The sequence below is a fragment of the Rhinoderma darwinii genome, chromosome 13, assembly GCF_050947455.1.
Source record: "Rhinoderma darwinii isolate aRhiDar2 chromosome 13, aRhiDar2.hap1, whole genome shotgun sequence".
Lineage (NCBI taxonomy): Eukaryota > Metazoa > Chordata > Amphibia > Anura > Rhinodermatidae > Rhinoderma > Rhinoderma darwinii.
Genome location: NC_134699.1, coordinates 48,514,617 through 48,539,673, shown reverse-complemented (window position 1 = coordinate 48,539,673; position 25,057 = coordinate 48,514,617). Strand labels below are relative to the sequence as shown.

Genomic DNA, 25,057 nt, shown 5'->3' with positions numbered 1-25,057 from the left:
GCTTGATTGGAGCCAATTTCATCCTACAACAGGACAATGACCCAAAGCACACCTCCAAATGATGCAAGAACTATTTAGGGAAGAAGCAGGCAGCTGGTATTCTATCTGTAATGGAGTGGCCAGCGCAGTCACCAGATCTCAACCCCATAGAGCTGTTGTGGGAGCAGCTTGACCGCATGGTACGCAAGAAGTGCCCATCAAGCCAATCCAACTTGTGGGAGGGGCTTCTGGAAGCATGGGGTGAAATTTCTCCCGATTACCTCAGCAAATTAACAGCTAGAATGCCAAAGGTCTGCAATGCTGTAATTGCTGCAAATGGAGCATTCTTTGACGAAAGCAAAGTTTGAAGGAGAAAATTATTATTTCAAATAAAAATCATTATTTCTAACCTTGTCAATGTCTTGACTATATTTTCTAGTCATTTTGCAACTCATTTGATAAATATAAGTGTGAGTTTTCATGGAAAACACCAAATTGTCTGGGTGACCCCAAACTTTTGAACGGTAGTGTATATATGTATATATATATATATATATATATATATATATATAAAATTGCAAATCTCACGTTGCACCATCTGCTGCGCATTACCTTTTTGCACAATATCTGTGGGCTAAGAATGTTCACTACACCTCTAGATGAATGCCTTAAGGGGTGTAGTTTCCAAAGTGGGGTCACTTCTGGTGGGTTTCCATTGCTTTGATACCTCTGCAAATGCGACATGGCACCCGAAAACCAGTCCAGCAAAATCTGGACTCCAAAGAACACATAGCGCTCCTTTCCTTCTGAGCCCTCCCACGGGCCCAAACGGCAGTTTATCACCACAAATGGGGTATTGCCGCACTCAGGACAAATTGGGCAGCAAAATGGGGTGTTTTATTCCTTGTGAAAATAAGAAATTTTGAGCCAAAACGATATTATTGTAAAAAATTAATTTTTTTTTAAATTCACAGCCCAATTCAAATACATTGTGAAAAAACTGTGGGGTCTAAATAGTCACAATACCCATAAATAAATTCCTTGAGGGGTGTAGTTTCCAAAATGGGGTCACTTCTAGTGGGTTTCCATTGCTTTGATACCTCTGGGGCTCTGCAAATGCGACATGGCACTCGAAAACCAATCCAGCAAAATCTGGATTCCAAAGAACACATAGCGCTCCTTTTATTCTGAGCCCTCCCATGGGCCTAAACGGCAGTTTATCACCACAAGTGGGGTATTGCTGCACTCAGGACAAATTGGGGAACAAAATGGGGCATTTTGTTCCCTGTGAAAATAAGAAATTTTGATCAAAACTGACATCTTATTGGAAAAAATTTCATTTTTTTTATTTCACAGCCCAATTCAAATACGCGCTGTGAAAAAACTGTGGGGTAAAAATGGTAACAACAACCATAAATGAATTCCTTGAGGGGTGCAGTTTCCAAAATGGGGTTACTATTGGGGGATTCCTACTGTTTTGGCACCTCAACACCTCTTCAAACCTGGCATGCTGCCTAAAATATATTCTAATAAAAAAGAGGCCCCAAAATGCACTAGGTGCTTCTTTGCTTCTGGGGCTTGTGTTTTAGTCCACGAGCGTACTAGAGCGTTGCACGGACGTATATCCCGTCCGTCTGAATAAGTCCTTAAAGTGTAGGTAAACGTTCGACAAACTTCTGACATGTCATAGTGACATGTCAGAAGTTTGGATTGGTGGGGGTCTGAGCATGGAGACCCCCACCAATCGCTAGAACGAAGCAGCTGAAGCCCTCGTGTGAGCGCTCATCTGCTTCGTGTCTGTTCGGCTATTTCCCGGAAATAAATGTATCGGTGTACGGACTCAATACAAAGTCTATGAGTCCATACACCGATACATCGGCTTTCCGGAAAAAGCCGAACACGAGCACTTCAGCTGCTTCGTTCTAGCGATTGGTTGGGGTCTCAGTGCTCGGACCCCCACCAATCCAAACTTTTGACATGTCTCTATGACATGTCAGAAGTTTGTCGAACGTTTAGCTACACTTTAAGGCCCAAGCTAGGCTGTGTCCTTAAGGGGTTAATGCAGGCACAAAACTAGTGTAACTGCACTAATACATGACCTCCGTTGACTAAATTCAGTGACATATTCAGTGGAAGTGTTCTGGCAGCTTATACCTTCTGTGACTGACACTTATGAGCTCACCAGCTGGCAGCCTGGCACTATTGACAGCGGCTTAAACTTTTGTGAACTTTGGCTGCTCCACTATTCAGACTGTGACTCTTGCCGCAAGCGGCTTTACACAGACATGCATGATGCAGTGACGCACAGACCGGGGGAGACCTGCAGAGGGATCTCCTCCATTCATCGTGGGAACGGGGCTAGATGGACATTTACTTTAAGTGTTTTAGAAGGCACCATGGGGGCATTATAGTGTGTAGGGAGGCACTATGGGGGCATCACATACTGTGTGTGCGGGGCCAGGGGTGTAACTAGGAAAGACTGGGCCCCATAGCAAACTTTTGACTGGGGCCCCCCTCCCCTGGGTGTTACAAACCCCCCCTTTTGATAACGCCATACAGCCCCCCTGTAGATAACGCCATACAGCCCCCCTGTAGATAACGCAATACAGCCCCCTTTGTAGATATCTACAGAGGGGGCTGTATGGCGCTATCTACAGAGGGGGCTGTATGGCGTTATCTACAGAGGGGGCTGTATGGCGTTATCTACAGAGGGGGCTGTATGGCGTTATCTACGGGGGGCTGTATGGCGTTCCCTACAGGGGGGACTGTATAGCGTTCCCTACAGGGGGGACTGTATGGTGTTCCCTACAGGGGGGCTGTATGGCACTATCTACAGGGGGGCTGTATGGCGCTATCTACAGGGGGGCTGTATGGCGCTATCTACAGGGGGGCTGTATGGCACTATCTACAGGGGGGCTGTATGGCGCTATCTACAGGGGGGCTGTATAGCGCTATCTACAGGGGGGCTGTATGGCGTTATCTACAGAGGGGACAGTATGGCGTTATCTACAGGGGGGCTGTATGGCGCTATCTACAGGGGGCTGTATGGCGCTATCTACAGGGGGGGCTGTATGGCGTTATCTACAGAGTGGACAGTATGGCGTTATCTAGAAGGGGTACTGTATGGCGTTATCTATGGGGGGGGGCTGTATGGCGTTCCCTAAAGAGGGGGCTGTCTGGCGTTATCTACAGGGGGCACTGTATGGCGTTACCTACAGGGAGTCTGTATAGCGTTCCCTACAGGGGGGGTCTGTAGAGAATGCCATACAGCCCCCCCTGTAGGGAACGCCATACAGCCCCCCCTGTAGGGAACGCCATACAGCCCCCCCTGTAGGGAACGCCATACAGCGTCCCCCCCTGTAGGGAACGCCATACAGCGTCCCCCCCTGTAGGGAACGCCATACAGCGCCCACCCCCCCTGTAGGGAACGCCATACAGCGTCGTCGTCCCTGTAGGGAACGCCATACAGCGTTCCCCCCTGTAGGGAACGCCATACAGCATCGTCCCCGCTGTAGGGAACGCTACTGCTGCTACGGCGGTAGTTACGCCACTGTGCGGGGCATTATACTATATGGGGGTACTGTAGGGGCATTAAACTGTCTGGAAGCACTATGGGGCCATTATATACTGTGTGGGGGCACTATTGGGGCATTATACTGTGTGGGGGGCACTGTGGGTGCATTATACTGTTTGTGGCACTTTGGGGGCATCATATGCTGTGTGTGGGGGCACTATGGGGGGCATTAAACTGTGTGGGGGCACTATGGGGGATTGATATTGTGTGGTGAGGCGGTATGGGGGCATTATACTGCATGGGGAATCACTATGGGGGCATTATATACTGTGTGAGGGGCACTATTGGGGCATGACAATGTGCAAAGGCAAATATGGGGGCATTATATACTGTGTGTGGGACACTATGGGGGCGTTAAACTGTGTGGAAACTATGGGGGAATTATACCGTGTGAGGGGGCATGATACTGTGTGGGGAGGCCCTATGGGGCATTTTACTGTGTACAGAGGTACTATGGGGGCATTATACTATGTGGGAAGGCACTATGTGGGCACTATACTGTATCACCATGTTCTCCCTGTGTTTGCATGGGTTTCCTCCCACACCCCAAAAACATACCAATAGCGAATTTAGATTGTTTAGAAAGAGGATCTCTGTACAGCGCTGCGTAATATGTTGGCGCTATATAAGTAACTGAAATAAATATGGGGGCATTTTACTGTGTGGGTAGCACTTTTGGGGTATTATATACTGTGTAGGGGCACTATGGGTACTTTATACTGTGTGAGAGGGCAATATGAGGCTTGATACTGTGTGGGTAGGCACTATGCTAGCATTATACTCCATGGAGAGGTATTATGGGGGCATTATACTGTGTCTATAGGCACTATGGGGGCATTATACTATGTGGAAGGCAATAAGGGGCATTATATACTGTGTGTGGGGCACTATGGGGACAATTATATTGTGTTGAGGGGCACAATGGGGGCATGATACTGTGTGGAGGCACTACTGGGGCATGATACTGCGCGGGAAGACCCTAAGGGGCATTATATGTGGTGTGTGGAGGCATTATAGGGGCCTTATATTGTGTGGGGGCACGATACTGTGTGGGAAGACACTATGGGGCATTATATTCTGTGTGTGGGGGCATTATGGGGACATGATACTGTGTGGAAGCACTATGGGGGCATGATGCTGCATGTAAAGGCACTATGGGGCATTATATACTGTGTGTGGGGGCATTATACAGTGTGTAGGCACTATGGGGACATGATACTGTATAGGGAGGCACTATGGGGCATTATATACTGTGTGTGGGGGCATTATACTGTGTGAAGGCACTATGGGGACATGATACTGTATAGGGAGGCACTATGGGGCATTATATACTGTGTGTGGGGCATTATACTGTGTGTAGGCACTATGGGGACATGATACTGTATAGGGAGGCACTATGGGGCATTATTTTACCTCTTGCCAGAAGGGGGGGGGGGGGGCAAACCAATCTTTGCACTGGGCCCACCAATGTGTTAAAAAGGCCGATTGTGAATGCGTTATGGGGCCACTGTGGCTGTTTTTATTCTCTGGTTGTCATGTGAACATGCTCTCTTTATGGGGGAACTGTGAATGTCTTTATTACGTGGGCACTGTGCTCTATACTCATTCAGAATGTACAGCATCGTGACATCTCATCTTCTCTTCTCCATTGACAAAATGTTGGTGCTGTAGAAAGTGCCCGTATTCTGCGGATGGCGCAGCCGCTGGAATATGATAGCCCGGGTTATTATGCGGTGATTGGCTGAAGTGGAGATGCTCCATTTTCGGGTGAGCGCAGAGAAGCGCCTGTGTTCATCTCCCCCCGTCCCTCCTCAGTCATCCCCGTGACTCTCACACTCTTTCCGCGCTGTATCCTGGCCGGCTGCCCAGGAGGAGGAGGAGTCTGCGCCCCAAAGCCCCTCTCAGCAGGCAAGGCGTAGACACAAGTCACAGCCCTGGACATCCAGCGATCTGCTCTCCTCCAACCTGGTCCTACATGCGGCTTTGAGAATGCGGACGGCACCGGTTTCCGGCCTCCTGGCCCCCGTGGCCCTTCTGCTTCTTCTGTGGCCCTCAGAGCGATTCACTGACGCCTGCAGCTGCTCCCCCGTCCATCCACAGCAGGCCTTCTGTAACGCTGACATAGGTGAGGCCGGCGCTGCGGGTGCTGAGAGGGTGGCACGGGTGATGGGCAGTCTCTATGGCTGTGGTATGGTTGACAGCAGAGGGCACTGGCTGCAGATGGGACCTGAACATTGAGATGCATCAGTCAGTGGCGGGCGCTGGGCATAGGCTAGAGGTGGTTTATTTAGCAGGGCTGTGGTAGCAGCTATGTGCCCTCTAGTCCGTGCCAAACATTCCGGGCACTGGTTGTTATTGATACAAAGTTGGGTAGAGAGAGAAGAGTCATCTGTGGTGAATGACCGGGGGAGGGAGTCCCTAATAAGGACCAAATTATGGGTGTCTCCTCTGATGTATAAATAATGACTCCATCTGCTCCAGATTAGTAATCTATCCTGTATTCTGCCTTGGTCCCTTACTGCTGGTCCCGGGGCACTGGGATTTGGTCACATCCATGGATTTAGGCAATATTATCCTTTATGTCAAGGGTGTACAAATTATCGGAACCCCTAAAACAACCTAAAAAGTTACAAAATCTCTAGGTGCGTTGACTGCCTATCTTTTGGGATCTGTCTAGCCCTACCCAGTCCTCAGATATGGTTCCCAAACCTGGTACGGAGAAGCTGGGGGTTCTTTTCTAGGGCATTTTATATTTTATTTTTATATGTTCGGGCTGTTCTTGTATAGTGTGGAACGCTTGTAAAATCCTCTACTTTATCCATTTATAAACATGGTTCTTCTATGTAAAAAAAAAACAGCCTTGTGTATTGCCACAAGTCTCCTGACAAAACCCACATTAAAGTGATGTAGGAAGGTTGGCACTATGCGACATCACATAGAGGATAAATTACGGGTAGCAGAGGGCAGCATGCTACCCATGGACCTTCCTAGACTCCTATTTTTTCTGATCTGTCTGTCACTTGTCTTACATTACCATTGGCATTGATCTTAGCCTGGGGTTGGGCAAATTTCCGGTTATTGTGCCTAATATTTGCTGCTGGTGTCTAACTTTTTGGATTGTTTTTTTTGTTGATCTATGAAAGTTCTTGTAAGGTCAAATAAGTTCTTGTAAGGTCAAAAAAAAGCCAAGTTCTCCTGAGCCTTATATTATACTTCTGATTTCATTTCAAGGGCAGTTCCATCTACGTTTCCTGCTAGAAGTTTGAAAGTTGGGGCAGGGGGACAGAGACGGGAAATTGAGTGGTCTGGTTGCCTAGGCAACTGTATGACGCCAGAAACCACTCCTGCAAAAGAGTAGGAAGTTGCCAAAGAGTCGTATTGTTGCCTAGGCAACCAGACCCCCACTCTCCCAGCTGCATCTCCTCCCGCCATTTTTTAAACTTCTGGGGAAGACGTAGCCGCGCTCGTAGATGGAACTACCCTTTAAAACATCTATTTCAATCTCAATGTCTGTTATAGTCCTTTTACACGTGCAGTAGAATCTGCAAAAACCACTGCCAATGGGCGATATAGCGAGTTGTTAATGTTCGAAAGACATTCATTTATATGTACCGATAACCGTATGTCTTTTTCGGAATTTCGATCGGTTTGGGGATCACTTGTCTTTGCTCCTATGAGCACATACCACGCCTCGGCCAACGTGTCTGCCAACGACTAGCACATGCCTGTTTACACGTGGGGATATCACACAGACAAATGATCATTTTTAGGCCATCGTAAAAGATTTGATCGACGACAAACGAGTTGAGTCTGCAATTGCTTACGCTGGTCAATGATCGCTAACTTTTAGTCGAAATTGTACGCAATAATCACCCCGTGTAAAAGGCCCCTAAAGTTGATGATAAACCTAATGTTTATCTTCTCTCCATTTCCTGAACAGTTAAGCCCCTATTACACCGGCTGATTTTGGTCGAGGCAGCGAGCGCCGATCAACGTGACATCGTTGATCGCCGCTCGTTTGCTCCTGTCACACGGAGCTATGGATGGGGACGAGCGGTCGTTACTCCTATCGCTGGTCCTGATACATTATTATCATGTCGGCAGCGCGTCTCCCTGTTTAGACACCAAGATGCGCTGCCAACAACGATAATATTTCACTTTTTATAACGATACGATCAGCAGATGGTAGAGCGTTTGATCGTTCATCTGCTGATCGCTGCCCAGTTTACACAGCGCAATTATCGGGAACGAGCGTTCTATAAACGCCTGTCTGCCCGATAATCGCCCAGTGTAAAACCCCCTGTACTGCAGTAAGAAGCCATTTCAGGCTGGGGAGAGGCTGACTCTAGTGTTCAACAATGTAATGATGTTCTGAAAAGGGTCCGACACAATGATCATTACTTAGGCTACATTCAGACGAGCGTGTCCGATTTGCGCACATAAAAAACGCAGAGTTTTTCCTACAGTTCATGTCCGTATGCCATCAGTGTGCGTTGCGTATTGGCATCAGTGTGCGTTGCGTATTGGCATCAGTGTGCACCAATATAGGACATGCAGTGAGTTTCACGCGACGGACACTCGCGGTGTGAAAACTCACGCATGTGTGAATGGCCCCATTGAAATGAATGGGTCCGTGTGCTGTGAGTTATTACAACGCACAGCACACTGACCAGGAACCCGCTCGTCTGAATGAGCCCTTAATCTCCAGTTATGGGAACCACCAGAAACCTTTAAGACGTACATGTAAATGATTTTAAGAGATCTCTGTACGGGTCTAGTTTGTATACACTTTTTAGTGTTCCTTTAACCCCTTAATGACCACCCATGTGCCTTTTTACGGCGGTCACTAATGGGCCTTAGGCTCGGCAGCCTAGTCTAAGTCCTGCCCGGGTGTCTCGTGCATCCTTGAGAGGGCGTTCGGCTGTCTCCTGCCAGCCGGGCTCCTGCTCTAATGGTAGCAATCAAAGTCTCCTTTGATCGTGACTGTTTAACTCGTTAGATGCTGCCGCCATCGGCGACTGCGGCGTCTTAGTGGTTTACAGAAGGAGCGGGATACCTCTGTCACCGATCGGCGGCATACGGCGACATTGACGGAAAAATAAACAAGTTATGGCTCTTGGAAAGCGGCGATGCAATAACAAATAATTTTAGATCAAAGGTGTTTTTATTGTGCAAATTTAGTAAAACATAAAAAACGATACATATGTGGTATCGCCGCAATCCTAACGACGCAGAGAATATTGTTTGGTCATTAAGGCCCAGAATGCATGCGTGGGAAGGGGTTAAGTCTGCGATACATGACCGTAGATGCAATGGCCGTTGTTGCCGTTTACAAACTGGTTTAGTAATGTCTCTTACGTATGGACTTGAATGATATATACACATTCGTATGTTTTTTCGTAGAACGCTCTGGCTACGTCCCACCTTTGCACATTAACCATATCCAGATGAAGGGGAACGGGGAGGAGATGCTGAGTTAAAGGAAACATTCCGCCTTTAGAAGTGGTAGTCGTGCTTCCTTAAATGGGCAGTTAAACATATGGGCACAGTTTATTGTGCTCCGACAAGATGCCTGTTCAGCATATTTGTATTTTTACATATGTGGACATTCTTTGTGGACATTTTTACAGTTGGAATCAATCCAGATAGAAAGACAATCTGCAAAAACCTTTTAACAAATAATAATGAAAACTTTGCAGATTATTTTTTTTTGCTGATGAAGTAAAGAGGAAATGGTACCCAGAATTCCTGTTGGAAAGACTCTCGGTTACATTGCAGAAATAAATTATAGGTTTCCTACAGTTCTTCAAGTTGCTTCACATAATACTTCAAACATTGGGGATTTTGGGGATCCACCAGCCGCGGCCATTTTTCAGATTTAATTTTAATTTTTTCCTCCCCACCTTCCAAAAGCCATAACTTTTTCATTTTTCCGTCGATATAGTCCGACGAGGGCTTGATTTTTGCGGGGCGAGTTGTAGTTTGTCGTAGCGCCATTTATTGTACCGTATAATGTACTAGCAAACGGGGAAAAAATTAGGTGGGCAGATAAGCCTCTGATTTCTGCTGCAGACCAACGGGTCGGAATTGCTTGGCAAATCCGACCTGTATGAATATAGCCTAAGGGCCTATTTCACGAATGTGTATTAAATCAGCTGTGAAAAAATGCAGTTTTCCACCGCCGATTTTGATCCGTGCGGTACCCAATTTCACAGATCGCTTATGGACTTGAGTCTATTGAGGGATCTGTGAAAACGGGCAAAAATAGGACATGTCCTATTTGTTCATGGGCCGTTTTCATGGTCCATTAAAGTAACGGCCGTGTGAATAGCCTCAGAAGTACATTGATTTTAATGAGCCGTGTGACGGCCGTTAAGAAAACGGCCGTCACACGGCCGATTAAGTCATTTGTGTGAATAGCCTCTTACTGTTGGTGCTCAACTCGGACCTTCGCCTGGCGGCAGACCCAGGTAAATGGAACTTCACTAAAAATAGTTGAGTACTCCTGGTTTAGAGCATCGACTGTAAAAATACCATTTTATGATAATGGAAAAAAAATACCGTGTTAAAAGATTGAATACAAAAACTGCTCCTTGTTAAATATTGAATTATACGATTCCATGTGCATCCTAAAAAAATAAAGAATGTAATATAAGGGGTTAATGTTATATACAAGTTAAAGGGTTTATCTAGAGATGTTCCCTGTGAGCCGGAACAGAGAGCCAATAAGTTTAATTGGCTCCTGCTCTGGCGGACCCAGCCCGTCCTTGTAATACATGGATATCTGTCCACATCACGGCTAGCCACAACTTCCCCAGCAATAACAGCGGATTGCTGGGCGTTCAGCAGCCGGACGTGTGGTAATCAGCTGATTGCAGGGACAGTCTCATCACAAAAAGTGGTTACCAAGATGAGACTAATATTTTATTATACATTGAGCCATGGAAATGCTTACTAACATGGATAAAAATGCAACATCGATACCGAGGAAAGCAGAAATATCTTTTTTCTATTTCTTCATGTATTATTTTTGCCCTCTTTGTGCAAATGATATTTCCAAAGTACGGTTCCTGAATATTTTGGGGGTTCCATACAGCTTCAAGTACCAGGCGGCATTGTCACATGAAAAATACATGTCCTTTTAGTCCAGGTATCTCCATAATTCCGTAGGCTGGGGCTAGACCGAGACTTTTTATTATAGGGAGCGATGAATAGCCGTCCATAGGAATACATGAGACTCGGGCTAATTACCTCACTACAAAAAGTCGCAGTGAAAAATCGCTGTCCATAGGAATGCGTTAAATAGCTGGAAAATGTCTTCAAAAACGCCCCAAATAATTTGCTAGCGATTTGTGTTTAATCACTAAATCCTGGCATCGGCGCTACACACTTGTTCCTATGGACAGCGATTTATCACTCACTACACAAAAAAGTCTATGTCTAGCCCCAGCATTAGATAATTTAGTTAATTTACAATTTAAAGAGACTGTGTCACCAGTTTATTAATTCCCTATCTCCTAACTAATCTAATAGGCGCTATGATGCTGATAATGATAGTGTAATTTTTTTTTTCTAAAAAACTTCTATTATTTGCAAAGTTATGAGCATTTTTCTAAATATGCTAATTTGGCTATATTTGCCAAATAGGACGTGACTCATTCTTTTCACTCCGGGCCGTGTAATGTTTTCTGTATGACGCTGTCCAATCAGCAGACAGCTTCTTCCCTGCCCATCAACACAGCATGATCATATAGTTTACGGCTTCCATTCCCGAATGTGTATTCAACTGGTGATATCTCCGGTTGTTTCACAGCTGCGATCCTGGTGTCATATGAAAAATTAGAATCTCATCTTTCATATGACACCTGTTCTAGGTGGTCCACAGCCTGGGATATGGCTGATTGAAGTGATCCCCCTTACCTCCAGCCTCAGTCTCTCGCACTGTGTGAAGCAGCTTCATGCTGATAGGACGGCGTCAGAGGCTGTGAGGAAGCTCCACCTCAGGAGAATCGCTGTGGTTACCTCCCACCTGTCAAGTATAGCCTCATTTGCATATTTATAAATAAGCTCAAAACTTTTAAAATAATAAACTTTTTGGGACACAGTTTTCGGTGGAATTATCAGTGAGACAGCGCCTATCAGATTAGCTAGGAGATTGGGCATTACTAAACTAGTGACAGATCCTCTTTAAGTAGCTGCTTCTGCTAGAAAGGTAAGTTTGTTTAGGCACATTTAGGATTGGGGTTTTCAAGAGTCATGCTTGATAGAATAGATTGTGCTGTATACCCCTCTCCAAAATCACCTGACAACATTCTCACCATACACAGTATGTAGTTCGGAGCCTTTGCTTACATTTCCTAAAGCAGAATGAAGTTCACCAATAGTATGGTTAGATTGAAGAGGGAATCTGTTCTTTAACTCTATTCCTTCCAGGGGTTTCTGGACATTTTACACCTTCTGCAGCTGGGGCAATTTTCAATTCTGACCTATACAGATAAAACCGGATTTACAATTCACAATATAGCTCCATACCTGTATATACCGATAACTGCCCTGTGTAAATAGGGGAACAATCAGCAGATGAACGAGGAAATGCTCGATCATCTGCTGGTCGTATCATTTAAAAAAAGTAAAATATTATCGTTGTCGGCAGCACATCGCCCTGTATCAATAAGGAGATGCGCTTTCCGACATGGTAACGTATGGGGACGAGCTATTGGAGTAACGACCGCTCGTCCCCATCCATAGCTCCGCACTTATCGGCCGGTGTAAAAGGGCCTTTAAATTGGTGAAGTCCTTCATTCTGTGGAGTAACAGGTGTCAACTTTGGCCCTTATTTAAGGTAGGAGGGTGGTAAATGTTGCACACGTTGGTTATAGTGCATTTCCTTCTGAAATACTGGGGAAAATGTGTAGTTCCAGACATTGTTCTGATGAAAAACTGACTTTGATTAAAAAGTTGATTGGAGAGGGAAAAACATATAGAGAAGTGCAGAAAATTATAGGCTGCTCAGCTAAAATGACCTCAAATGCCTTGAAGTGGCAACCATAACCTGAAAGACCTGGAGGGAGGCGGGGAACTACTGCTCGAATGGATCGAAGAATAGCCAAAATGTCAAAGGCTCTGTTAGGGATCTGCCAAGTACTTCATCTAGGTATACTCCTGGGATTAATCAACCCACACCTGAGGCCAGACCTGTTCGACTGACACCATCTCCCACCAACCAGGGTGGCAGGCTCAGGAGTGGGAGAGCCTATCGCGGCCTGGTCTGTCGGAGTTAGCTCCGCCCCCTGTCCTTTATTACCTGCCCTGTTCTCTCCCTCAGTGCTTGTAATTCTTTTGGATTCCTGGCCCCACTGCTGCTTGCTCCAGCCTGCTTCTGCCGTGCTTCTGCCTTGCTGCAGTTCTGCTTGACCTGCTTTGCTTTGCCCCTGGCTTGCTTCTGTCTCCTTGCCCGCTTGGGTGTACTCACTTCGTCCTGTCCTGACTGTCCGTTCGCCGCTCCGTTTCCTCGTGGCGTTCCGTGGCTACTGCCCCTTCCCTTGCATGTTCCCTGTTTGTTTTCCTGTGCACTTAGACAGCGTAGGGACCGCCGCCCAGTTGTACCTCGTCGCCTAGGGCGAGTCGTTGCAAGTAGGCAGGGACAGGGCGGTGGGTAGATTAGGGCTCACTTTCCCTTCACCTCCTTCCGGCCATTACATAATTACAAGCCCTTACCTAGTCTACCATTTCTCCTACGCTGACGCTATCATGGACCCCCTTGAGACCCTGGCCCAGCAGATGCAGGGCCTCTCCCTACAGGTCCAGGCCCTGGCCCAAAGGGTCAATCAGGGTGACGCTGCTTTAGTAGTACCCCTCACCTCACCTCTAGAACCCGACCTCAAGTTACCTGACCGGTTCTCAGGGGACCGTAAGACGTTTCTCTCCTTCCGGGAGAGTTGCAGACTGTATTTCCGCCTAAAGCCCCACTCCTCAGGTTCCGAGAACCAGCGGGTGGGTATCATCATATCCCGACTCCAGGAAGGGCCCCAAGAGTGGGCCTTCTCCTTGGCTCCTGACGCCCCTGAACTTTCCTCTGTTGATCGTTTTTTCTCTGCCCTCGGACTCATTTACGACGAGACTGACAGGACTGCCTTAGCCGAGAGTCAGCTGGTGACCTTACGTCAGGGTAGGAGACCGGTTGAGGAATACTGTTCTGATTTTAGGAAGTGGTGCGTAGCTTCTCAGTGGAACGATCCGGCCCTAAGGTGCCAGTTTAGGTTAGGATTATCTGACGCCCTGAAGGATCTGCTGGTTAGCTACCCCTCGTCTGACTCCCTTGACCAGGTTATGGCCCTAGCAGTACGACTTGACCGACGTCTCAGGGAACGTCAGCTAGAACGCTTCAGTGTGCTCCCCTCTGACTTTTCTGCGATCCCCCCCGAGGTCCCGTCTCCTCGCCCCTCCACGGAGGACTCGGAGGTACCTATGCAACTCGGGGCCTCCATGTCCCCTCGACAACGTAGGGAGTTTCGCAGAATGAATGGTCTCTGCTTCTACTGTGGGGACGACAAGCATCTACTGAACACCTGTCCCAGGCGCAAGAATAAGAAGCCGGAAAACTTCCGCGCCTAAGTGATCATCGGGGAGGTCACTTGGGCGCACAGGTATTTCCCGTTAATGTGAAACGCAATAAAATTTTGCTTCCCTTTCAGGTCTCGTTTGCTGGCCGGGCTGCCACTGGCAGTGCTTTCGTGGATTCAGGGTCATCTGCTAATATCATGTCTGCGGAATTTGCTATGTCTCTAAAGATGCCTTGTATTGATTTACCTTATCCTATCCCTGTAGTAGGAATCGACTCAACTCCCCTTGCTAATGGTTATTTTACTCAGCATACTCCTGTTTTTGAACTCCTTGTTGGCTCCATGCATTTGGAGCAGTGCTCTGTACTGGTGATGCAGGGATTATCGTCTGATCTGGTTTTAGGCCTTCCCTGGTTGCAGTTGCATAATCCCACGTTTGATTGGAATACTGGGGATCTCACCAAATGGGGTAATGAATGTCTTATGTCATGTCTTTCTGTTAACTCTATTTCTCCCCGGGAGGAGGTAAACACGCTTCCTGAGTTTGTTCAGGACTTCGCCGATGTGTTTTCTAAGGAGGCCTCCGAGGTGTTGCCCCCCCATAGAGATTACGATTGCGCTATCGATTTGGTGCCTGGTGCCAAGCTTCCTAAGGGGAGGATATTTAATCTTTCATGTCCTGAACGTAAAGCTATGAGGGAATATATCCAAGAATGCCTGGCCAAGGGTTTCATTCGCCCCTCGACTTCTCCTGTAGGTGCTGGCTTCTTCTTCGTGGGGAAGAAGGATGGTGGTCTTAGGCCGTGCATTGATTATCGTAACCTGAATAAGGTCACCGTAAGGAACCAGTACCCACTTCCTTTGATTCCGGATCTTTTTAATCAGGTTCAGGGAGCCCAATGGTTTTCTAAGTTCGATCTACGGGGGGCATATAACCTTATCCGCATCAAAGAGGGGGATGAGTGGAAAACTGCGTTCAACACACCAGAGGGTCATTTCGAATACCTGGTCATGCCCTTTGGGTTGTGTAATGCCCCTGCTGTCTTCCAGAATTTTATTAATGAAATCCTGAGAGAGTACCTGGGTAATTTTCTTGTTGTGTACCTTGATGACATACTGGTGTTTTCCAAGGACTGGTCCTCCCACGTGGAGCATGTCAGGAAGGTGCTCCAGGTCCTTCGGGAGAATAATCTGTTTGCTAAGACTGAAAAATGTGTCTTTGGGGTACAGGAGATACCATATTTAGGGCAAATCCTCACTCCTCATGAATTCCGCATGGACCCTGCCAAGGTTCAGGCTGTGGCGGAATGGGTCCAACCTGCCTCCCTTAAGGCGTTACAGTGTTTTTTAGGGTTCGCCAACTATTACAGGAGATTTATTGCCAACTTCTCGGTCGTCGCTAAGCCTCTTACGGACCTTACCCGCAAGGGTGCTGATGTCCTCCATTGGCCCCCTGAGGCCGTCCAGGCCTTTGAGACCCTCAAGAAGTGCTTTATCTCGGCCCCCGTGCTGATTCAGCCCAACCAAGAGGAGCCATTTATTGTGGAGGTTGACGCTTCCGAGGTGGGAGTGGGGGCCGTCTTGTCCCAGGGTACCAGCTCCCTCACCCATCTCCGCCCCTGTGCTTACTTCTCTAGGAAGTTTTCGCCCACGGAGAGTAACTATGATATTGGCAACCGCGAACTTCTAGCCATTAAATGGGCTTTTGAGGAGTGGCGGCACTTCCTGGAGGGGGCCAGACACCAGGTAACGGTCCTTACGGATCACAAGAATCTGGTTTTCCTAGAATCGGCCCGGAGGCTTAATCCTAGACAAGCTCGGTGGGCACTATTCTTTACCAGATTTAATTTCTTGGTTACCTATAGGGCTGGGTCCAAGAATATTAAGGCTGATGCTCTGTCACGTAGTTTCATGGCCAATCCTCCTTCTGAGAAGGATCCTGCTTGTATTTTACCCCCTGGTATAATCGTCTCTGCCACGGATTCTGATTTAGCTTCTGATATCGCGGCTGATCAGGGTGCTGCTCCCGGGAACGTCCCTGGGGACAAACTGTTTGTTCCCCTGCAATACCGGCTGAGGGTACTCAGGGAAAACCATGACTCCGCTCTATCTGGTCATCCTGGCATCTTGGGCACCAAACACCTCATTACCAGAAACTATTGGTGGCCTGGGTTGCCTAAAGACGTTAGGGCTTACGTCGCCGCTTGTGAGGTTTGCGCTAGGTCCAAAACCCCTAGGTCCCGACCTGCGGGCCTACTACGTTCCTTGCCCATTCCCCAGAGACCTTGGACCCATATCTCCATGGATTTTATCACCGATTTGCCTCCATCTCAGGGCAAGTCGGTGGTGTGGGTGGTAGTCGACCGCTTCAGCAAGATGTGCCACTTTGTGCCCCTTAAGAAGCTACCTAACGCCAAGACGTTAGCTTCTTTGTTTGTGAAACACATCCTGCGTCTCCATGGGGCCCCAGTCAATATCGTTTCTGACAGAGGGGTACAATTTGTTTCCTTATTTTGGAGAGCTTTTTGTAAAAAGTTGGAGATTGATCTGTCCTTCTCCTCCGCCTTCCATCCCGAAACTAATGGCCAAACGGAAAGGACTAACCAATCCCTGGAACAATATTTAAGGTGTTTCATCTCTGACTGTCAATTCGATTGGGTCTCATTCCTTCCCCTTGCTGAATTTTCCTTGAATAACCGGGTCAGTAACTCGTCAGGGGTCTCCCCGTTTTTCTGTAATTTCGGGTTTAACCCAAGATTCTCCTCCGTCTCCCCTGGTTGTTCCAATAATCCTGAGGTAGAGGATGTTCATCGGGAACTGTGCACCGTCTGGGCCCAGGTTCAGAAGAACCTAGAGGCGTCCCAGAGCGCACAAAAGATTCAGGCGGATAGTAGACGTTCTGCTAACCCCCGGTTTGTCGTCGGGGATTTGGTCTGGTTGTCGTCCAGGAACTTGCGCCTTAAGGTCCCGTCCAGGAAGTTTGCTCCCCGATTTATTGGACCTTATAAGATCATTGAAGTCCTCAACCCTGTATCCTTCCGTCTGGAGCTCCCCCCATCATTTCGCATACATGACGTCTTCCATGCCTCCCTCCTTAAACGCTGCTCCCCGTCCTGGTCCCCCTCGAGGATACCTCCTGTTCCCGTTCTCACCCCTGAGGGGGTGGAATTCGAGGTGGCCAAGATTATGGACAGTAGGATGGTCCAGGGCTCCCTCCAGTACCTGGTCCATTGGAGAGGATATGGGCCGGAGGAGAGGACTTGGGTACCTGCCCGTGATGTTCACGCTGGGGTATTGATCAGGAGGTTCCACCTTCTCTTCCCCACTAAACCGGGTCCCCTTAGTAAGGGTCCGGTGGCCCCTCATAAAAGGGGGAGTACTGTTAGGGATCTGCCAGGTACTTCATCTAGGTATACTCCTGGGATTAATCAACCCACACCTGAGGCCAGACCTGTTCGACTGACACCATCTCCCACCAACCAGGGTGGCAGGCTCAGGAGTGGGAGAGCCTATCGCGGCCTGGTCTGTCGGAGTTAGCTCCGCCCCCTGTCCTTTATTACCTGCCCTGTTCTCTCCCTCAGTGCTTGTAATTCTTTTGGATTCCTGGCCCCACTGCTGCTTGCTCCAGCCTGCTTCTGCCGTGCTTCTGCCTTGCTGCAGTTCTGCTTGACCTGCTTTGCTTTGCCCCTGGGTTGCTTCTGTCTCCTTGCCCGCTTGGGTGTACTCACTTCGTCCTGTCCTGACTGTCCGTTCGCCGCTCCGTTTCCTCGTGGCGTTCCGTGGCTACTGCCCCTTCCCTTGCATGTTCCCTGTTTGTTTTCCTGTGCACTTAGACAGCGTAGGGACCGCCGCCCAGTGGTACCTCGTCGCCTAGGGCGAGTCGTTGCAAGTAGGCAGGGACAGGGCGGTGGGTAGATTAGGGCTCACTTTCCCTTCACCTCCTTCCGGCCATTACAGGCTCAGCCAATGATCACCTCCAGAAAGATGAAAGAAGATGTGAAGTTACCAGTGAGTACTGCTACAATCAGAAGACGATGAAATGAAGCCAAGTTACCAGCAAGAACTCCCCGCAAAGTCCCGTTATTGGAAAAAACACATGTCCTGAATAGGTTAAAATCTGCCAAGGAACACATTGACTGGCCCAAAGAGAAATTTTGTGGACTGATGAAAGCAAAATTGTTCTTTTTGGTGGAGTGGCCGCAGACAGTATGTCAGATGACCCCCGAGCACTGAATTGAAGCCACACTAAAGACAGTAAAGCACGGTGCTGCAAAAATCATGATATGGGGATGTTTCTCATACCTGGTGTTGGGCCTATTTATCGCATACAAGGGATCATGGATCAGTTAGAATATATCTGAATACTTGAGGAGATCATGTTGCCCTATGCCAGAGAAGAAATGCCCTGGAAATGGGAGTTTCAACACGACAATGACCCAAAACACACCAGTAAGCGAACAATATCTTGATTCCCGACAAACAGGATTGAGGTAATGGAGTGGCAGCCCAATCCCCTGACCTTAATCCCACAGAGACCTTGAGGGGTGACATCATGAGGCAAAACCCAAAAATACAGAAGAACTGTGAATGTCGTCCAATCTTCCTGGACTGGATACCTGTTCAGAGGGGCCAGAAGTTGGTCGACTCCACGCAACACAGATGTCAAGCAGTTCTCAGAAACAAGGGTTATGCCACTAAATATTAGGTCCATAAAGTGAAATCTGAAAAAAAATTTCAGTTTATACATTACATTTTTTAGTTTTTAAAGAAAATGCTGGCACTGCTATTATTTTGAACAGCCGAATATTCCTTTTTCTTTACTTTCTGTAAAGGATTAACACAAACTGGATAAATGTTGTTATTGTTTTGATTTGGAATTGAATGTGTGGTATTTCCAGTACATTTCGGCAAATAAAAGTTATTATAATGATTTTACGCTTTAATTGCTTTTTTAAACTCACTACTATTTTTTTGAACACTACTGTATATGCCTGTCATATTGTCAAAAAGCCACCCGGCAGTTTACACTCACGGCGTCTTCGGGCAGTTTTGCATCAAAGTTTAATGTTTTAAATATTGAAAAGAAAGTTCCTTTTTGTGACTAAAAGATGGACCCACTTAGACACACACCACCTTCTAAACATTCCAGATGTGCAGAGTTCATAATGCCACATGTGTCTATGTCCATAAATACATATCTGCACAAAACCAGCAAAAATCTGGTTTATAGCTGCAAATTGAAGGGGGAAAAAAAAAAAGAAGTAACACACAAGTAATTCCCAACAAGGATTGGACTTCTTGTAAAGTGATTTATCTTCAAACTCTATATGTTTAGTGAAAGCAGACAACCCCATGAGTGCGATAGTATTATGCCCCATGCACACGACCGTGATTACGAGCATGGCCGGCCGTGGACAGCCATCCGCAATTCCGGGCTGTGCTCCCATATAAAGTATGGGAGCATGGTCTGTAAAAAGAAAAAAATAGGACACCAGCAAATTTTATAAAAATATAGAAAGCACACAATATCACTATACACTAACCATTACATTCATGCAACTTTGCAACAAACTGCAGACCCCTTATGAGAAAACAAATATACCCTGCAAATAACAGTACATACCCCAGATGTGTACAGTCACCAAACCACAGGTAAGCACCAACTTTTTTACAGATTCCTTGCTCCCTCTTGCATCTTCCCTCACCGCCACCCCCCCCCCCCCCTCTCCTGAACAAACGCTGACAGACTTTCATGTGTCTCACTGGTTCAATCTAGTACAGAGAGTCCTGTGAGCGCCATTTACATGAACCGATGCCGCCTTCAATTTATATGTATGAACAATCAATGCAGATAAGTTTACCTTTATCGTTTTGTTTTTTATTGCAATTTACACTGCGATTATTGTGAGTTTTTACATTTTTTTCTCCTGTTTGAGAAACTTCTGACATGTCATAAGTTTGGATTGGTGGGGGTCTGAGCAATGAGACCCCCACCAATCGCTATAACAAAGCGGTGTGAGCGCTCAGCCGCTTAGTTTCTGTTCGACTTTTTCCGGAAATCAATGTATCGGGCTCAATAGAATGTCTAGAAAGTAATCGAATACATCGGCTTTCCGGAAAAAGTCGAACAGACATGAAACGGCTGAGCGGCTCACACAAGCACTTCTGCAGCTTCGTTTAAGCGATTGGTGGGGGTCTCAGCGCTCGGACCCCCACCAATCAAAACTTTGACATGTCACGATGACTTGTCAGAAGTTTGTTGAGCGGTTAGTTACCCTTTAAGGATAGCAGTAATATAGAAGGGTATAGGGGGTAACTAAGGTCACTAAAGAGTCTTGGAATCTGAGCTTTGATATGTGACTGGTTATTTGACATGCATTGTAGTCTGCATGGTGAGGACTGACTGCATGCCTAGGAAACAAAATGTTCATCTTGCTAGCTGAAGGTTCATTAAAGGCATGGTGTAGTGTGTGGGTGATTAAACATGGTTCAAATTTTTTTTATTTTTTTCACGAGTCAGGAAATAGTCAGGAAATATTATAAATTAATTCTAATTTATAATACTACCCATTTTTGGTCACTAGATGGAGCTAGTTCCCAAAATTGCAGCATTGCAACATTGGGTTAAAAGCCCTCGCTCTAGTGAGCTCTCAGCATCCCCCCCTCCTTTATCCTGGCTAGTGCCGGGATAAACGAGGGGTTTGAAAGGTTTAACCTCCTACACTGTGTGTCGCCATTTTTTGAGGTAACCCACAGTGTAGTAGGTTTACATACAGTAGTAAACACACACAAACACTAACATACATTGAAATGTCTTACCTGCTCCTGCCGCCGCGGCTCCCTCCGGCCCGTCCGCTCCCTTTGCTGCCGCTGTTCCATGTGCACAAGTCGGGAAGCCGCGACCGGAAGTAGTAATATTACAGTCCGGCCGCGACTTCCGGTCCACAGGAAAATGGCGCCGGACGGCGCCAATTTCGAATAGGACTGTGTGGGAGCGGCGCATGCGCAGTTCCCACACAGACGCCGTACACGGACGTGAATGGGACGGGAGCCGTTCACAGTCCCTATGGGACTGTGGCTGCCGTACTCCATGTCTGTGTGTGTCGTTAATCGACACATACAGAAATGGAACAAAAAATGGCAGCCCCCATAGGGAAGAAAAAGTGTAAAAATAAGAAAAAGTAAAACACAAACACACAAATGAATAAAAACGTTTTTATTAAAGCACTAACATCTTTAACATATAAAAAAAATTATTGGCCATGACACTGTTCCTTTAAATTGACATATTTAGGCTGCAAGGTAAGGCTTCCCAGTGCTGTTCGGCTCCATTTTAACTGTATGTTGAATATTCTCAATGATCCCTTGTTAAACTGAAATATATTTCTCAGGAAGTATACAGACCACATTGTGGCGAGAAGGAATACCAGCTCCTGCTAACTGTCAGCACTGACTCCAGCAGAGAGTTCACCCCCCTCACAGACACAAGTTTCTTACTGCTCATCTCTGCTTATTAAAAGGCAAAAATTAGACCTTTTTCATACCACTTTTTGGAATATGCTCTGTCTATAAATTCTATAGTCATTGATAGTATCTCCAACCCAAAATGAAAAAAACAATAGCTTGACTTGTAGATGAGTATTATTATATCAACTATTTCTTTACCATTAACCTCTAAGGGTATGTTCACACGGAGTGTTTTCACACGTTTTCCGGGGCATAAACGTCCTGAAAAATCTAAAGGAGAACGCCTCCAGACATCTGCCCATTGATTTCAATGGGAAAAACGGCATACTATTCTGATGGAGCCGTTTTTCATAGACTTTATAGAAAAACAGCTCCAAAAACGGCCGTAAAAAACACCGCGAAAATCGTGAGTGGGTTGAAAAACGTCTGAAAATCAGGAGCTGTTTTCCCTTGAAAACAGCTCTTTATTTCCAGACGTTTTTGATTTTGTGTGTGCACATACCCTAAGGCTTAGACAGCGGCTCCTGAGAGATGTCCTAAGCTCAGTTCTGATCAAGTAAAAGTGGCTCTACCTAGACTTAATCAGTACTGAGCTTAGAAGATCGCTCAGACGCACACAGGAGCTGATGCAGAACCATCCGTCAGAGCAGCTGACTGACTGATTCGGCTGAGTGTGGCGTTCTGCAGCTTCTATGTACTGTGATACATAGAAGCTGCAGAAGTGAAAAAATTATTTTGACATTTTCCCATGAAGGACATTTATGACATATCCACAGAAGGCAAGAAGGCAAAAACCCCTATAAGGCGGATGAGAATTGCCTCATATTAGGGGTAAAAATTCCCTCCCAACTACAGGTATGACAATCAGAATAAATCCCTGAATCCATGACCCGTCTCCAGAAATCTATTAAATATAACTCGTGATATAATATCTTTCAAGAAAGGCATTCAGGCCCCCTCTTTAACTCTTTCAGCAAATCAACCATCACAACATCCTGTGGCATAGAGTTTCATAGTCTCACTGCTCTTACAGTAGTCTTACAGCTCCATTTTAGTGAATGGGGTAGTGCTGCAGATCCCTGCACAGCCGGGACCAGGAGCGCAGCTGTGGAGGAAAAATCTGCTAAAGCAGCGCTGTGGCCTCTTCGATCTAACGATCAGTTGGGATCCTGGCAGTTAGGCCGCCACCGATCAGAAAGTGATGGCATCTCTAAGTGACTCCATCTATTTATAAGACAGTCCAGAATAGAACGAGATGCTTTCTGACCGCTTTAAAGATTTTTCACCTGGAACATGTGTTAGTGGTGCTCTGCACAATAGTCGAGTCCTCATGAAATATACATATAAAATAAATAGTGCCTTGCTCACCAATAGCTTCAACTCATTTTATTGACTAACGCGTTCACATGCGCTTCATCCTGGCCTCACAGACGTGATGACGTTTTAATACATACCGACCTAACTTATGTAATTACAACATTTTGCATGTTTGTAATATTAGAAACTATTTGTTAAAAACATTTTTACTTGTAGTGAAAATGCCCAAGAACATTGGATATACAATGCACAAACCCAATAAGAAACGATCTTGCAGGAACGGACTAAGATCAGGAACGGACTAAGATCATTTCGGTCAATCAAACCAATGGGCCATAATGCCTCACATCTTAAGATACATTCTGCCTCTCGTTTCAACAATATGTTATGCCTATCTCCTGACGGTGGGGGATGATCTGTACATTCGATCCCTGCAAAAACGTACATTCATGTCACTATTATACTGATTCCTAAGGCCTCATGCACACGGCCGTGATTTGCGGCTCGGACGGCCGTGGAGTGTTATCCGCGAGCCGCCTGCAAATCACAGGCCGTGCACATGGCGTGTACATTAATTTAAATAAGCCCGGACCGCAAAATGTCCTATCTTTTTGTGGTCAAGGCTCCCGGGCAATGTACGGACTGTGGAAACCACGGTCGTGTGCAGTGGCCAATAAAAATGAATGGGACTGCAATTTACACGCAGATTTGCGCCCGCAAAAACACGTTCATCTGCGTGAGGCCTTAGATGTTAGATGAGCACAGCCTTCCCAGTATTAATTCATCTTATATGTTCACTGAATGGTTTTAGCATAGCTCATATGTTTTTACCTATGTAAAAAAGCAATATAATAAAACATATACCACTTAAGTGGTCCACAGGTAAGAAAGTCGTTGACTTTGTGTGTTACCCCTCCAATTTGTAGATACCTCGTGCACCCGTGCGAGACACGTTATCACACGTCCGGGATGCGTGAAGCGCAAAAAAATAGGACATGTCCTATTTTTTCATAGACCCTTCACAGACTTCGTTGAAACAACAGTTGTGTGAACGGCTCCATATAAATACATCAGTCCGTTGTTTTAACAGCCGTCACGGACAGGATACCCGCTCGTATTAATGGGCCCTAAGGCCTCATGCACACGAACGTGCTTTTACGGCCGAAATTCCCCCAAAAATCCACAGGAGAATTGCGGCCCCATTCATTCATATGGGGCCATGCACACAACCGTGGTTTTTTACGGTCCGTGCATGGCCCAGGAGCCCGGACCGCAGAAAGAACGGGCAAGCCTTATTACGGCTGTGTTCTGCGTTCCGGGCTCATTGAAAATAATGGCCGCGGCCATGTGCACAGCCCGCGATTCGCGGGCGGCTCGCGGCTGACACTCCGTGGCCAGCTGCCCCAAAAATCACGGCCATGCACATGGCTACGGTCGTGTGCATGAGGCCTTAAACTTGACTTTTTCAATGGTTTTCAATTACTTAAGTGAGGAGTTATCACACTGCAGCAAGTTTTCAGAGTCAAGCTAAGAATTGCTGCATCTGTATACATAAAAAAAAGTTAATAAATAGATGGCAGCCCTATGAAAGCCCTGATAAGGGCTCTGCTTGACAGCCCAGGACTAAGGCCTCATGCACACGACCGTGCAGTATTTACGGTCAGTAAATACTGATCGGATGGGCCGCGGAGTGTCATCTGCATTTGAAAACAGTGCTCTCAATAATAAGTATAGGAGCACGGTCTGTAAATGCGAAAAGCGTCCTATTTTTTGCGGCTCATTTCTACTTCCCAGACAACAAACCCATAAATATACGGGAAGGTGTCCATGGCCGATAGAAATGAATGTGTCAGTATTTGTGGATAAAAACTACGGTCGTGTGCATGAGGCCTAAGTCGAGAACCCAGCGAAGCGTTCAGCGGAAAACAGAAGCACCCTGATGAGCTTCAACTAAATAGCTCCTATACTATACCTCCTTATAGCCGCAGCAAGGTCCTGAGCATGTGCAGCCACAATAAAGGGTGGTCACCTTAAAGAAAGGTATATTTGTTTCATCCTTTTGTGTACTTTGTCCCAGATTTAGGTCTTTCAAAAAAGTGGATGGAGCTTAACAAAAGGGGATGTGGCCCGACGCATTTACTATAATTTATGGCAGAAG

The 25,057-nt window shown here is 46.6% G+C and overlaps 2 protein-coding genes across 4 annotated transcripts in view; one reads left to right on the top strand and one right to left on the bottom strand.

Annotated features, from left to right (window-relative positions):
* Window positions 1-25,057, bottom strand: part of ENGASE (endo-beta-N-acetylglucosaminidase) — a 174,527-nt gene that overhangs the window by 94,057 nt on the left and 55,413 nt on the right. The window lies entirely within an intron of this gene.
* TIMP2 (TIMP metallopeptidase inhibitor 2) overlaps window positions 5,159-25,057 on the top strand; it is a 48,132-nt gene continuing 28,233 nt past the window's right edge. The window contains exon 1 of the mRNA XM_075845100.1: window positions 5,159-5,678. Coding sequence (XP_075701215.1) covers window positions 5,543-5,678 — 136 coding nt within the window. The 5' untranslated portion in view covers window positions 5,159-5,542. The remainder of the gene's footprint in view (window positions 5,679-25,057) is intronic.